Source organism: Sycon ciliatum, chromosome 4 (genome assembly GCF_964019385.1).
Source record: "Sycon ciliatum chromosome 4, ocSycCili1.1, whole genome shotgun sequence".
Taxonomy (NCBI): Eukaryota; Metazoa; Porifera; class Calcarea; order Leucosolenida; family Sycettidae; genus Sycon; species Sycon ciliatum.
The window spans coordinates 128412-144108 of NC_088646.1; the positions used below are offsets into that span (position 1 = coordinate 128412).

Genomic DNA, 15697 nt, shown 5'->3' on the forward strand with positions numbered 1-15697 from the left:
GGCGAAAAAACCCTGAAATGTGTGTGTCTGACATGGGCATGGCAACATGCCTCTGAAATAAGGTTGAAATAATAATGGAACAGTCTCCAATAAAGGAACGTCTCCATTAATAGCACGGGGCAGAGGTACATTGAAAAAATAAAGGACCGTGCTTATATTAGAGATAATACGGTATGATTGTGCGGGACCCTTTGAGTACACTGAGTCTGTATTGTGTTTACTGCTATTTTCCACCAAGAAAATGGGCCCTGATTCCTGAAGCCTAGGCACTTCATACGAAAACTTTTTCCCTCGAAAGATCTATAGATCTAGCTAGTCATTACTACATTAGTTCTATCCGAACTACCAAAGTAAAGAAGCTGAAAAAGCGATTGTTTGCCATTATTGCGGGGCTAAAATAATTGGTCAAATGCGCATGTATCACACAATGAACACAGAACTTCGTACATCTGTACAACGTGCATAGCTTGTTGCATTTCATTATTTCCATTTTGTAAAAACTGAATTTTTGAATTCTTGCTGGAAAACTGAACCATGGCGTGTGGAGGTGTGGAAGGGTGAGAGCCACAGAGAGGCTTGCTTGCTTTGTGATCAAAGATGGTTCTAACTATCGATGACCGCTGTTTTTGTATGGCCAGAGGAGCGACACGTTCTGTGGCTGTGATCTTGAATAACGATGGGACAGTGTTGGCGAAAGAGGAGGGCCTCGGAACCAATCACTGGGTGAGAAGTTTTAGAGATTATAAGGGGCCATTCTGTAAATAATAACGATATAATTATTACAGCCACAAGGAGGACTGATTTAGATGTAAGCAATTCCAATTTGTGGACATGCATGAGTATAGTGTAACAATGATCATAATAGGGCACACAACGAGAAAGAACGAAATGATTAGTTCAGAACTGTTCTCTTGTTACGATCATCAGTGAATCTAAGCAACAATGATTGGGGACTACTGTAAAAGCAGAAATTTTCGGTGGTGTTTTATTTTCGGTAACTTCGGTGCCGACAATTTTTACCGAAAATAAAACGCACCGAAATTGTCGGTACACTCGATACTACGTATACATGTACAGTACTAGTACACCTACCTGGAGAACGGGTTTTACCGAAAATTTCCCGCTACCGAACCGCCGATTTTGGCGAATACCGAAAATATTACACCACCGAAAATTTCTGCTTTTACAGTACTTGAAACAAATCTTATAATGGACAAATAAAAGTGAAATACTGGTAAGGGGAAAAAAAGGAGAGAAACAAAAGGGTGATTATACTACATGTATACAACGGGTTGCGTGCCCTATAATCTTCGTTGTTTCATTATACTCATGCATGTCTACAAATAGGAAATGCTTACAGCTAAATCAGTCATCCTTGTGGCTGTATTGAATCAGTCATCCTTGTGGCTGTATTGAATCAGTCATCCTTGTGGCTGTAAATCAGTCATCCTTGTGGCTGTAAATCAGTCATCCTTGTGGCTGTATTGAATCAGTCATCCTTGTGGCTGTATTGAAGCTGCTGTCTCCGAAACGCTTGTTTTTATAATTATTTTGATATTCGTAAGCAGTTTTCTTGGAGACAAGAAATGCAATCAAACTCAAGAAAAGAACAAGCAGCTGAGGCTCCTCACAATCAACATCTTCAAAACTGTTCCACTGGTACATTCACTGCCTTGTCGTCAGGTGGAATACAGGTAAAAAAAATAGAATCTGACGAAGCACAATGAAGTTGATACGATAGTGATGTGGTAGCAACAGCACAAGGAAGAGTCGCCAGAAACGAAACAGTAACATCAAGAGTACATGAAAACCAGAGTGTGCAGCTCGGATGGGTTGCTGTCACGGCGGAATTCCGTGATTACATCATTTTAGTGATGTAGTGCGTACAAGCAGGATTCAAGCAGGTCTCTTTCTGCACAACTGCAGCTCAGTTGTACGCACTACGCCATTTCCCGCCTCAGATCTGCGCCAAATATAATGTAATCACGGAATTCCGCCGTGACAGACATCCATAGCAGAAAAGGCGCCAAGCTGCACACTCTGGTTTTCATGTACTCTTGGTAACATGTATATCCTCGTGCACATCCAGTGGTCGCAAGTCAAACCTGACCCCAGGAGCTCTCGCAGCACCAAAACAGCACGCGACCGCACCAACCTTCAAAGCATACACAGTGCATGCATGCAATGTACAACAGCTGTACGGTACGTGTCATGCTGTACCTTGCAAGTACAATATGAACATGAGGAGTTCCGGAAGCTTACAGTACAACAATGCATGCACATACGCATGACCAGAGAGAGATTGTCATCAAAGTGATCTTCATGCTTTGCTCCCACGCCAGGGACATGTAAACTACTCGCTAGGATTCGTTTTAGCTCCGCGGCATTCGTACGTTAAGTCCAGGGATTGCTTTTCATTTGCCAACCGGTAGAAGGATTGACAAGAAATATCACATATCGCTTTGATTATTCTAGTGATTTGATTGTTCTAGAGTGTGCGGATGCATAATGGTCGGGCGTGGTTTTCTGGTTGTACGTAGCTGGAGTTTTTGTTAGACTAGGCAATGGTTCTGTATAGTCATGACCACGGAATTGTGTGCAAAAACAATAAGTTGGGGCGCTGTGCTGTGGTGGCCCCCACTGGCAATGTTCACGTGTTCAATAGTGGTGTACACGTATGAGTGAGTGTGCGGACGTGTGCGCAACGAGTGAGTGCAGGGTGGACAGAGAAAGTCCGTCCACTACAAAGGGGTAAGTGTGTAGAAAACAAACAAGCGCACAATGTACTGCGACAACAACAGACAACCAAGGGACAAGACCAACGAGTTATTGACATCTTCAGTGCTGCCAAACCGTCCGATTTTTCGGACAGTGTCCGATTTTTGAAGGCTCTTCCGAAAACCGGTCCGAAAAGGGAAACGTCCGAAAAGCAGCCAAAATGTCGGAGATCATTACTTTCCTATGCAGAAGTCCTGCACTTTCACTTTTCAGCGTAACTGAAGGCACAAATCACTGTACATTTGCTTCTAAAAGGCTAGCGCTTGGCTGTGGAAGTGCAAAGTAACATGCCTGGATCAGGCTGGATCATGGATGGCATGTACGCTGACGGTCTGTACAGAGTCAGTGTGCGACCACACTCATCATTACAAAATTCATGACAACTCCGGGGTTACCATGGCAACGAAGCGAATTTTCATGGTGTTTTAGGCGATATTTTGAATTCTCTGTAAAAAATTGCCGAGGAGAAAAATTCGCACCATGTGGCCACCCTTGGCGGTGAAGGGTGTCCGATTTTGGGCGAAAATTATTTGGCAGCACTGCATCTTCTTTGTGCACTTGGCCATCACACCACTATCATCTGATATTCAGTGTGCTTGATGAGATTCTTCTTGCCTGTGTTCCACCTGATGAGAAGGCAATGAACGTACTACTACTGTATCTCTTAAATCTGTCCTTACGGACACCTGTAAGATGAGAACAGCTCGTCACAGCCCCATTGATTTTGTGTACATGTTAGTATGCGCGGACGCTTGAAAATGCGGTCGCCTGTGAAATACAAATTGCAGACCGTCTCGCGTGGCCACAGTACTCTGCGTAGCACTGATCTGATCATGACAAGGTTAATCCAATCAACATACTGCACGGAATGAGTACAGGTACAGTTCGGGCATGCAGATCAGCATGTACATGTGTATGGTATGGCGGGCACAGGAGAAAAACGGCTTGACACAAGTCGAGTCCAAAAGTTAGTTTGCGCCCCAAAGCTAGTGCAGGTGCAACAATTAGATTCAAAATGAATGTATTTCCGGGCTTCTTTTACAGCACAGTGTATCAATGTACTGTTGGAAAAAATATGGACGCCGCATGGTCATCATACATGCATATCCCCCATCCCTGGAGATTGTGTACATGCATGAGGAGATAAATTGTGTAGTAACAAGAGTCCCATATCAACTGATAATTGTGTGTGTGCATGTGTGCATTGTGTGTGTGTGTGTGTGTGTGTGGTGTATGCGTACATGTGCGTGTGCGTGCACGCGCATGTGTGTTTTTTTGTGATTACTGACTATAGTTAATTGGCATAGAAGAATGCTGCAAGCGCATCAATGATATGATCACTGCAGCCAAGCGCAGTGCAGGCCTAGATCTTGATCAGCCATTGCAGTCAGTGGTATGTGATACTCTGTGATACCGTGTGATACGATGTCATACAGTACCGTGCAACACTGTGGCATAGCGTTGGATGCTGGATACTCTGTAATACCAAGAGTGCGTACCCCCCCCCCCCCCCCCCCAGAGTGTGCAACTCGACTATGAGTGCTATCCCATCAGAATTTCAAGTTGACGTCATTTTTTATGATGTAATTGGAGTTGTTCGCGTCTTTTGAGACGTCGACATTGGACCTCAACGCATTCGCGGAGTTGTTCAAGATCTATAATGACATTTGACCTTGTGGTAGTTGTACGATAGATCGGACGATTCTGGCGAGAGCCCGCATGCGGTACTTTCGAAAGAATTTCACCGTATGGCCGGTCATTTGCTTGGGTAGCTTTCTCTTTTGTTTGTTTGAAGTTTTATTTTGCATCGCAAACCAAACGGATTGTTGTCTTCTTTATGCGACGTTTATCTAGATAACTTCTACGCAAGGCAGAACAACAGAGGCCAATAACTTTCTCGTGGATCCGAGTTTCGTTTTCAAAAAACACTCATCAGTGGGTTTTTTTGTTTTTTAACACAAAACTAGCAATCATGAGAAAGTTATTGGTCTCTGTTGCTCTGCCTTGTGTAATACCCTCTGCCCTTGTTAGGGTATTGAGCACTATTTGCAGGAAGGACCTCAGACACTTTGTAGAGAACTTCAAGATGAAAAGCTCCCCGTTTCCACGACCGGGAATAGTGTAACGGCGAAAGTCGTACAGCAAATTGTAACATGTCAACTGTGCTTGTCGTACAAACCCATTGATCCGGATATCCCTCTTGTACGACTACCTGGCTTGTACTCAGGAACAAGCGCGGAGACCCTTGAGTGGACGTCTGGAAAACGTGAACAAGACCCATTGCATCATAGAAATGATGTCAACTTGAAATCCTGACAGGACAGCAGGGTATGTGGGAGTTGCACACTCTTGGGGGGGGGGGGGGGGTATGTACTCTTGGTAATACTGTGTGATACCATGTGATACTCCGTGGTACTCTGTGATACCGTGTGATACTCTGTGATACTTTGTAATACTCTGTGATACTGTGTAATCCAAGCCGTCCTTGTTCAGGTGGATTGGTTGGATCTGAATCCGTTGAATTCTCATCTGGATTCGACAAATCGAACACACCCTAATCCAGGTACAAGTAGTGCAATGACTTGCAGGATTCGAAAATCGAACAATGCTTTGCGTGTGTAGTTTGTTTTGGTTGTTGTTGTTTTTTTGTGATGCTTGTGAATTCTTGTGTGTATCAGGGTCTATCCTTGAGTGGTGCGGAGAAAGCTGATGTAAAGGAGAAGATAGCGTCTACACTAACATCAACATACCCCACACTTAGTGATAGCTATGACGTGTGTACTGACACTTTTGGAGCTTTGGCATCTGCATGTGATGCTGGTAAGATTCGGCACAAGAACATCTTTCAAAAAATACTCATAGTGCAGTCAGTATTCACCAAAGTATCACTCGCTTTAGTTAACATCTGTGGTGTAAGCACGTGCAGAAACACACCTGGTTCAAGGCATATGCCATGTTTATACAGCACAATACATGTACCTGTACAACCTTCTGGTCTGGTATTCCATGGAAACATGGGTCTTTCTGAGCTGTAAGCAAGTGGTCATTGATGGTTTCTGTCTGGACTGATGGTGGCTAGGAAGATTTTGTGAAGAGCACAAACAGAGCACATATTTGTTGAATGTCTGTTTCGAATGTTTGTTGCACTGCTCTCTATGATGTGTTGTCTGTGACGTGTGGCTGTGCTTTTACCACAGCTGGCGTTGTACTGATTGCTGGCACTGGAAGCAATTGCTTACTTATCAACCCAGATTCTTCAACGCATAACTGCGGTGGATGGGGCCATTCTATTGGTGACGAAGGATCTGGTAAGTTACTCATCCAGTTCATTTACATGTACTACCCCTGTACTGGTACGTCCAGTTCATTTACATGTACTACCCCTGTACTGGTACGTCATGTACAGTCAGCTACAGTCAGCTATAGTCAGCACTGATCATTCAATAGTACAGTCAGCTGCAGTCAGCTACAGTCAGCTACAGTCAGCACTGATTATTAGGGATCAAAGGAGTGTACCGGGTACCCGACCGTTAATCTCAGGTACCGTTAGTAAAAGGGTACCCGTTTGGATTTTGATGAACCAGTCGGTACGGAGCAACACTGCTGGGATCGTGTATTCCAGGCGGGAGTCAATTATTTACAACTCCACGCTGGATGTCTGCATTGTTGTTGCATTTTCGCACCTAGTAGATCTACTCCTGCGACTATCAGACACCAATCGATTTGCGAATCACAATGTGATATCAAAATGCAACCCGAGAACAGATGAATCAAAATCTTGATTCATGGGAAATTTGCGCAAAAATTAAACATGGCTGCTAAAGGGTACCCGTTAACCCGCCCGTTAAGAAAATTACCCATTCGTTAGTTAAAGGTACACCCGTTTGACCCCTACTGATTATTCAATAGTACAGTCAACACTGATTATTCAATAGTACAGTCAACACTGATTATTCAATAGTACAGTCAACACTGATTATTCAATAGTACAGTCAACACTGATTATTCAATAGTACAGTCAACACTGATTATTCAATAGTACAGTCAACACTGATTATTCAATAGTACAGTCAACACTGATTATTCAATAGTACAGTCAACACTGATTATTCAATAGTACAGTCAACACTGATTATTCAATAGTACAGTCAACACTGATTATTCAATAGTACAATATAGTGACCTTTGATAATACCCACACTCATTTGTGACCACACCATCAACAGTATCAAATTCAAATTAATTTGCGTTGACTCAATAAATGCCACTGCATTTTTCCATGCAGCACTGCACTTTTCCCTAAAAAGGAGTATTTTATCTCCTAATTTGCTGGCAAAAAGTCCTATATATAGGATTTGAAAATGCGCGACCTTTATGCCGTTGCTATTGGTCATCATAAGTCATTCATGACCCATAATAAGAGCATAATGGTTTTATTAGAAGCTGTAAATATGTTTGAGGCATGAATGTTTACTTTTTAGATTCATAGGACATCATGAATACCCATTTTGAGCAAGAATTGGAATTTTGAGCAGCATTGTTCAGCTCGTGTCATGGGAAGGACTGGAGCAGTGAATGTGCAAAAGAACATTACAGGTGTGGCACGGGGTGGTTTCATGACGACATATCGCACATGCCGTCGTGAAACTACCAATTCTAAGGATAAAACAAGGTCCAGTAAAATCTCAAATCCTATACCGTACTGGCAATATATGTTGCCGCAGTGAGGCCATGAAGCGTTACATTGGCACATGTTTGCCGCACGCAGGGCGTTACATGCAAAGTCGCACAGGAGCCGTTACACAGGTTTCTATATTGCCGCAGTCCTTTTTTTGCTATTGCCGCATCACTTTTTTTGCTATTGCCGCATCATTTTTTTGCTTTTGCCGCATCATTTTTCTTGTGCAGTGCAAACTGCAATGAAAAGATCGCCGCACCCCGCCGGACGCGCGTTACGAACTCAACGAAAATTTGTCGCACTAGCCTGGTCGCGCGTTACGCCGCACCCCCCTGCGTTACGCGTTACGCGGCAACATATATTGCCAGTACGGTATATAGGATTCGAAAAATAGGGCACAGGCCTTAGAAATATTGCGCAAGGAGATGAGCCTTAGATGTCAGTATTTGAAAAGTATATCTTATTCAACTCTCCATATCGACTAAGACCTAACGCGGAAGAATTGGTCACATACGTTTCCCTATGCTCATGCCACACCCATTTTGAGTTGAAAAATATGACCAAAATCCTATATATAGGATTTAGCAAATTAAGAGATAAACAGTATTTATTGGCTCAAATTAGGGAAAGTGCAGGTCAACATATGTATAATAAATGTAGTAGCCTCTACATTTATTGTATATACTTCACCATTGGTCATTCAGTACTACAGTAGTATAGTCAGCATTGGTCATTCAGTACTACAGTAGTATAGTCACCACTGGTCATTCAGTACTACAGTAGTATAGTCACCACTGGTCATTCAGTACTACAGTAGTATAGTCAGCATTGGTCATTCAGTACTACAGTAGTATAGTCACCACTGGTCATTCAGTACTACAGTAGTATAGTCACCACTGGTCATTCAGTACTACAGTAGTATAGTCACCACTGGTCATTCAGTACTACAGTAGTATAGTCACCACTGGTCATTCAGTACTACAGTAGTATAGTCACCACTGGTCATTCAGTACTACAGTAGTATAGTCACCACTGGTCATTCAGTACTACAGTAGTATAGTCAGCATTGGTCATTCAGTACTACAGTAGTATAGTCACCACTGGTCATTCAGTACTACAGTAGTATAGTCACCACTGGTCATTCAGTACTACAGTAGTATAGTCAGCACTGGTCATTCAGTACTACAGTAGTATAGTCACCACTGGTCATTCAGTACTACAGTAGTATAGTCACCACTGGTCATTCAGTACTACAGTAGTATAGTCAGCATTGGTCATTCAGTACTACAGTAGTATAGTCACCACTGGTCATTCAGTACTACAGTAGTATAGTCACCACTGGTCATTCAGTACTACAGTAGTATAGTCAGCATTGGTCATTCAGTACTACAGTAGTATAGTCACCACTGGTCATTCAGTACTACAGTAGTATAGTCAGCACTGGTCCTTTAGTAGTACAATCATGTACAACAGTCAGGTTGCAACCCAGTTTATTGTAGTGTAGTTCAGTTGAAAATGCAACTCACAGATGATCAATTCATGCATCATGGATGTCATGTAACCTGTATGTGCTGTTGGCCTCTCTTTGCTTCACGGATAGCATGGTGGATTGCAAACCAAGCAGTAAGAATTGTCTTCCAGCATCAAGATGGACTTACAGAAGCACCGGCTGACATCACTTGGTTGAAGAACAAAGTCTACTCCTTCTTTGAGGTACATGTACGGCTGTTCTTGCTGGTTGTACAATGTGTGTGTGTACGGCTTTACTTGCTGGCTGTACACTGTACTGGCTGCAGCCCAGAGTATTTCTTTGTACCAGTGCTACAGGTTGTACATGTATGCTCTGGCCATGGTATGGCAGCTCAGGTTTACTCCATCCAAGAACGAACACCACTGAAGCACTGGCCGTGAATACTCAACTACTCAAATAGACTACAACCGCAGCATACTGTCTTGAATTGTATAGCCATGGTGCACAGTACATACCATGCAGTACTGTGGTCTGTGGTACATGTATTCATGTGCTTACTATACTGTGTGGATGAGCTTCTGTTGTGGAAGCTGTTAGTACCACCGGCTACAGTAGCAACTGACAGCACAAGCCAATCTTGTACATGGGTACTCCTTACACCTGTCTACCTGCTTGCTCTCTCTCTCTCTCTCTCTCTCTCTCTCTCTCTCACTCACTTTCTCTTTTTCTCTTTCTCTCACCTCTGTTCTTTATCTGTGTGTGCTGCGTGTGCATGCATGTGTGTGTGCATGCATGTGTGTGTGCATGCATGTGTGTGTGCCTGGAATAACACTCAGATGGAGAATGGTTTCGGTATTCTCCCTCACCTGTACGATGATTTCAAGAAACCAAAGTTTGCTCAACTTTGCAAAATCATGGCAACAGGTACAGTCTATTGCTTCGGCTAATGTACCGGCGGTATTCATGCCTGCACTGCACGGTTATTGGCTAATGTACCGGCGGTGTTCATGCCTGCACTGCACGGCTATTGGCTTGATTTGACAATACCTCCTCATTCACACTTCACAGATATGCCATGTCAAGTACATGTGTACGGTGAAACCTGAACTGCAGTACTTAGTCTTTAGTTGAAACAAGACTGACAGAGTCTGTTTACAGCTGTGCCAGCTGATATATATATTATATCCAGTTTGCATGTGTTCATACCTTCATACAACAGTACAGTTGTTGGTACATGTGCGCTGGTCTTTGTCATGTTCTCTACTACATACCCACTGTATCCATACTGTATATGTTCACCAGCAAGCAGTATTGTGTTATGTTGTGTACTTTGTGTTGTGTGTACAGAGGGTTCTGATGATCTTGTAGTCCACCAGTATTGTAATGTTGTTGTGTGTTGTGTGTACTACAGAGGGTTCTGATGATCCTGTAGTTCAGCATATCTTCCAACAAGCTGGCTGGTATCTTGGCAAACATGTCCGTGCAGTTGCTCGCCATGCGCATCCAGTAAGACTCTCATCATGTGATGTCTGATCATGTCTGTGCCGCTATAGCGTGTATTCAGTCCAGGAGTTATTGCCTTGTGGTGTTGCCGCTGCCGCCACCGCTGCTGCTGGACATCAATGTGTATGTGTTGTAGTGCATGTCTGACAAGCTGAAGACAGTGAAGTAGGCATGAAAGCTGTGGCTGTAGGTGACCTGTGACCTGATTTTGTGTGCGTATGTGCGTGTGTGTTTGTATGTGTCTTGTTCTCTGTGCACAGTCTTTGCTATCTGCTGCTGGAGGGTTGAACATTGTATGTGTTGGATCAGTGTTCAAAAGCTGGCCTTTGTTGAAAGCAGGTGAGTGGTGAGGGGCTGCTTTGAGAAATAGTTGATACCAAGTCTAATTTTCTTTTTCCTCAAACCTGACACAGATTGTATTCTCTAAAAGAAAAAGTTGTTCCATGTCATCCCCATTGGTGTACAATGTAGATCACGTAGCGCGTGCATAATGTAATAATTGCCATGTCATCCGTACATGTTTTGCTCGATGAATAGGTGCTTTGCGGATCTTAACAGTGCAAACCCATTTTGCCCTAGAGATGTGTGCATATTATATACGCACATCATCAATATGCGGTCAGTCTATTTTACATGGTGTGGTGTTGGTTGCATATGGTTGTACATGTACTTGTACTTGTTCACCGTCGATGAACTTCCATCGTCATCATTAATCAAGTTTTCAGCAGCAGTTTATACTTCATAGCACTGTGTACATGTAAGTGTGTAAGTGTGTATTATGTATATGTGATTGTGATTGTGAGCAGGATTCTTGAAAGGACTGTATCCCTCTGAAGACACGTCACCAGTTGTGTCAGAATTCCGCCTGCTATTCCTGACTGGCACGTCTGCGGTTGGTGCAGCACGTCTAGGTGTACTGCACGGGCCTACTAAGAAAGACTTGCCTCTCAAGCATGATGGCAGCGACGTCACTCTGCTATATGAACATACACAGTGACAGTCATAAGCATTATGTGTGTGTGTGTGTCCATGTGTGTGTGTGTGTGTACATGTATGTGTGTCTGTGTCTGTCCGTGTGTGTGTGTGTGTGTGTGTACATGTATGTGTGTGTCCAAGTATGTACGTGTGTGCACATGTATGCGCACATGCTATTGCCACATGTGCCAAATGAAAAGCAGCATGGCAAAGGGATAGCAATTACAAGTACCGTATCATGTACAGTCATGTATGCTGTTGTTTTCAATTGTTCGCTCACACACTGGGCAATGAATGCACTATTATTGCCATGATTCATGCAAGCAGTCATCGGTGTGACTGAGTGTGTGTGTGTGTGTGTGTGTGTGTGTGTGTGTGTGTGTGTGTGTGTGTGTGTGTGTGTGTGTGTGTGTGTGTGTGTGAGTGTGTGTGTGTGTGTGTGTGTGTGTGTGTGTGTGTGTGTGTGTGTGTGTGTATACTGTGTGTTGGCTGCCCGCATGTGTACTTACTTTTTTCCATACTTCACCGTACACTAGTACACTATACAGATTAGTAGAGTGTGTACTTGGAAGTAGCAGTGCACATTCTGTTGACATGTAGTGTACTAGTGTAGACAACTTTGCGTGACTTTGCGCGTGCAATACGCTTTGTAGGGTTTGCTTGTTATTGCCGTTTTATTTGTCTTAGACCTTATCTAGTTTTAGTTGTTCATTGTTCATATTCCATGGCCATGGCGTCTCTTTCTAGTTCTCTATTATATCACAGAACTTCCTACTACTCCCTATTGCTCTTCTTCCTATTTTTGTGGACTGATTATACTATTTCTGCAATCACGAAAACTACCTTCAACAGGTCTCTTCACTGCATTCGAGGAAAAATATAGAAACCAATATTTCAGCCAGTGGTCACCATCATGGATGACTTTTACTAATCGCATTTTGTTGCCATTTAGTAGGTACTTATTTTGTTTGTTTCTTGGCATTTTATTATTCCTATTTTGAGATTTTTAAATCCATTGTATCATTACTTTGCTGCTGGTCAAAGGAGTTGCATAATAAGTTTAAAACGTCATTAGGCCATACCAGTGGGTTGCTCAAGGCACTGAGCAGACATAGACGTCGGTGATGTGTCAGGTCTGGCCGAGTCTTGGTTTTTCTTTCCACATCCAGACCGGAAGCAATGTGTGATATACGATCCTCAATCGACCTGTGTCTGAGTGTAAAGAAGAAGAAGAAAGAAAAAGGTATGCACATTAATGTACGGTGCATACACATCAAGGAGAAGATTGAGTCACAGTGTCACTAACTGTTCCCACCTTTTTCCTTACTTAAAAATACCATACGGACGAAAGCTGAGCATTCTTTGTCCAGTGGTGCTGGTGCTTTCATAAAATAACAACATTGTGCCATGCTGTAGAACCAGATCCTCATACCCCCTCAACCAGCACCCTACAGACAACATGATTATTCTGAGATCATGCTGGCATCCTTTGCATGATCCCGAGGTGCTCGGACAGGAGATATCCCTTTGCATGATCCCGAGGTGCTCGGACAGGTTGAGACTACTGGACAGGAGATGTCCCTTAGCATGATCCCGAGGTGCTCGGACAGGCCGAGAGGTTAACTCTACTGGACAGAAGATGTTCTTACTACCGGCAGTTACTGTACACTTTTGAGAGCAACTTTCGTCATTGCACATCTCTGGTCATTTCAGCTGTAAAGATTATAATGCCCAAAGTGCGCAAGCCCCACCAATGGAAACATGTCTTTCTGGTGGGGAAACATCCTGTGCAAGTTTTGCGTAGGTCTATTATAATAATGGCATTTAAAAGCATAGGCCCGTGTGAACCTGTACAAGAGTTACATGTATGCACGCATCATTTGAACTTGCGACTCGGCTGAGACTCAGCTTGAATACAAGATAGAGATAGAGTTATCTATTCGTCCTGATCATGGGCCAGGTCTGAACATTTGGTGGAATATAAATTGATTTGATTCGCAGTAACGAGACGGAGCTGATGGGCGAAGTTTCATACATGTGTAAGTGGCTGCATTGGAGTTAGCGGACAATAAGACAAGATAGGCTGTGTTTACATGAGACATTTCAATCCGGGTCGAGTTCAGCCCGGGTTGAAAGTCTGTACGATAGACAAAATAGGTGAGCGTTTACATGAAGACGGTTGACCCGGGTCGAATACTGACATGCCGCCAAAAGTCCACTTCTAGAGTCCTGTATGGTCACGTGAATCCGTTCGCGCGAAATTTGCATATGCAGTGCTGTTCAAACCTGGCGCGAGATACGCACAGAAGTACGTTTGTACGATTTTCTTAACCCGGGTTGATTTCAACTCTCCCCTTGGGGGGAGGGTTGAAATCAACCCGGGGCGAAATTTCAACCCGGGTCAAGCGCAATGCGTCATGTAAACGCGCCATTCATTTTGTGTACATGGCGGGTTGAAATCTGACCCGGGTCGAACTCAACCCGGGTTGAAACGCCTCATGTAAACACAGCCATAGAGGGAAATCAGAAAGAAAGAAAAAAAATGGACTGTGCTCGACTAGTAGACTGGCTGGTCCAACATATGAACCAGCCCCAGCGGTTATAGACCGTCCTGTTTTCCCGTTGGCTAAAACCAGCTGCTTGATGAGTTTGTGTGTGTGTGTGTGGCGGGGGGGGGGGGGGGGGAAGGGGAGCAGGCCTCAGCAGGGGTACACCTTTTTCAGGCCGGGTACCAAAGACTCCAACTGCACAGTACACTATTGGAAAAGTCTTTTACCCCGCTGTCCTGGGATGTACCGCTGTACCATTCTTTGTGGCAGCCCAAAATCAAGTTGCATAAATGAAATAAAAGACTGGTCCTGTACTTGCAAAAATGTAATTCTACAAAGGCGTTCAGATTTTTTTCTCACCATCCTATTTTATCCGGCAACCTAACCAGGGATCCTAACCAGGGAGTAGTAAAATAGTATTTACTACTCCCTGATCCTAACATTAGAGCATCATCATTGAAATTCAATGCATACTTACCGCTGTGATGTTGCAAATTGAGCTTAATGTGACTGTAATTGTCCACCAGAACTGCAACCATACATCATCCACAGATGGCATCCTGTGATTGTGGATATTATACATGAGTTGTGAAGACTGGCCATCTACAGACCGATTAGGGTATGTTGTGAAGCCAGGTTGACTGGTTCCCTGCCGACAATAGCAGAGCAGATTGATATCAAGACAGCTAGGGTTACTAGTGTTCTTATTATGATCAGCAGGCAGTGACAACTGTACATCATCAGCATACCTTGATCAGTGCATAGCTGCATGGTGTTAGAGCGGCTGCACCAGTATCAACACGACAACAGTACGTGTGTACTCTTGGCCTGCAGTGCTGGTATGTATCATGTAGATGTAGCAGCATCCACACAATACACACCGTGGTGACACGCAATACACACCGTGGTGACACGCATTTACCGCAGTGGCTTGTATTAGAGCCTATCTCATATAGAAGCCTGATTTTCAAGATACACTGTCGGCACATAAGCCTGGTTTCAGTGTTAACACATAGAAGTCCCTGGTTTGAATAGAAGCTTGATGTGAATATAAGCCTGGCCCTGACATCGGCTTCTACAGGAATAAGCCCGGCTTTAATACGCGACTTTACGGGAAGCGCATGTGCCTATATCTGGGCATAAGCGCACCCTCACAAATAACCGCATGGGCTTATAAGTGAACCTAATAGAAATTCCATCCCGCGACACACAGACACCACTAAAACACCATGGTCACACAGTTTAATGTGCAGTGCGGTATCGCACTATTTGCATAATTAATTATACAGTCGTCCCTCTCTAATCCGGCACTTGTTTATCCAGCACACTTTCTGGCAAAACGGATTTTTTCAGTTCATTTTCTACGCTCTAATCCGGCACTTGAATTCCGCCTCCAGCAGCGATTTTCTGCAACAAATCACTCAAACTGTTTGATTTTCTAATCCAGCAGTTGTACATCGCATACCGTCAGGGAGCATTGTAACATACACAACACATGTAACATACACTTGGGAATATCCCATGCCAGTGCATAGGATATTCCCAAGTGTATGTTGAAGACATGCATTCCACAAAGTACTTGGATTGACACAGAAAATCCCTACGTTTTGATGTACGACACAAACATGTATGTCAACAGGTGGGCTGGGTTGGAGGGCAGGATTTGATAATCCAGCACCCTTGTTTATCCAGCAGAAAATGCCGTTGCAAAAGGTGCCGGATTAGAGAGGGACGACTGTACAA

At 43.6% G+C, this 15697-nt stretch overlaps 1 protein-coding gene across 1 annotated transcript; it reads left to right on the forward strand.

Annotated features, from left to right (window-relative positions):
* The first annotated feature begins 440 nt into the window (after positions 1–440).
* Positions 441–12476, forward strand: LOC135813742 (N-acetyl-D-glucosamine kinase-like). Its single transcript, XM_065326749.1, has 10 exons — positions 441–557; positions 639–723; positions 4073–4171; positions 5457–5598; positions 5976–6086; positions 9057–9169; positions 9764–9851; positions 10339–10433; positions 10691–10769; positions 11237–12476. Exons 1-10 carry the CDS (start codon positions 535–537, stop codon positions 11425–11427), a joined length of 1026 nt encoding a protein of 341 aa, XP_065182821.1. The 5' UTR covers positions 441–534; the 3' UTR covers positions 11428–12476.
* The last annotated feature ends 3221 nt before the right edge of the window (positions 12477–15697 follow it).

Coding starts and splice junctions, on each gene's coding strand:
- LOC135813742 (XM_065326749.1), top strand. CDS start 535: ATGGCGTGTGGAGGTGTGGAAGG. Junction 558..638: donor GCGTGTGGAGGTGTGGAAGG/GTGAGAGCCACA, acceptor TTGTATGGCCAG/AGGAGCGACACGTTCTGTGG. Junction 9,852..10,338: donor TTGCAAAATCATGGCAACAG/GTACAGTCTATT, acceptor TGTGTACTACAG/AGGGTTCTGATGATCCTGTA.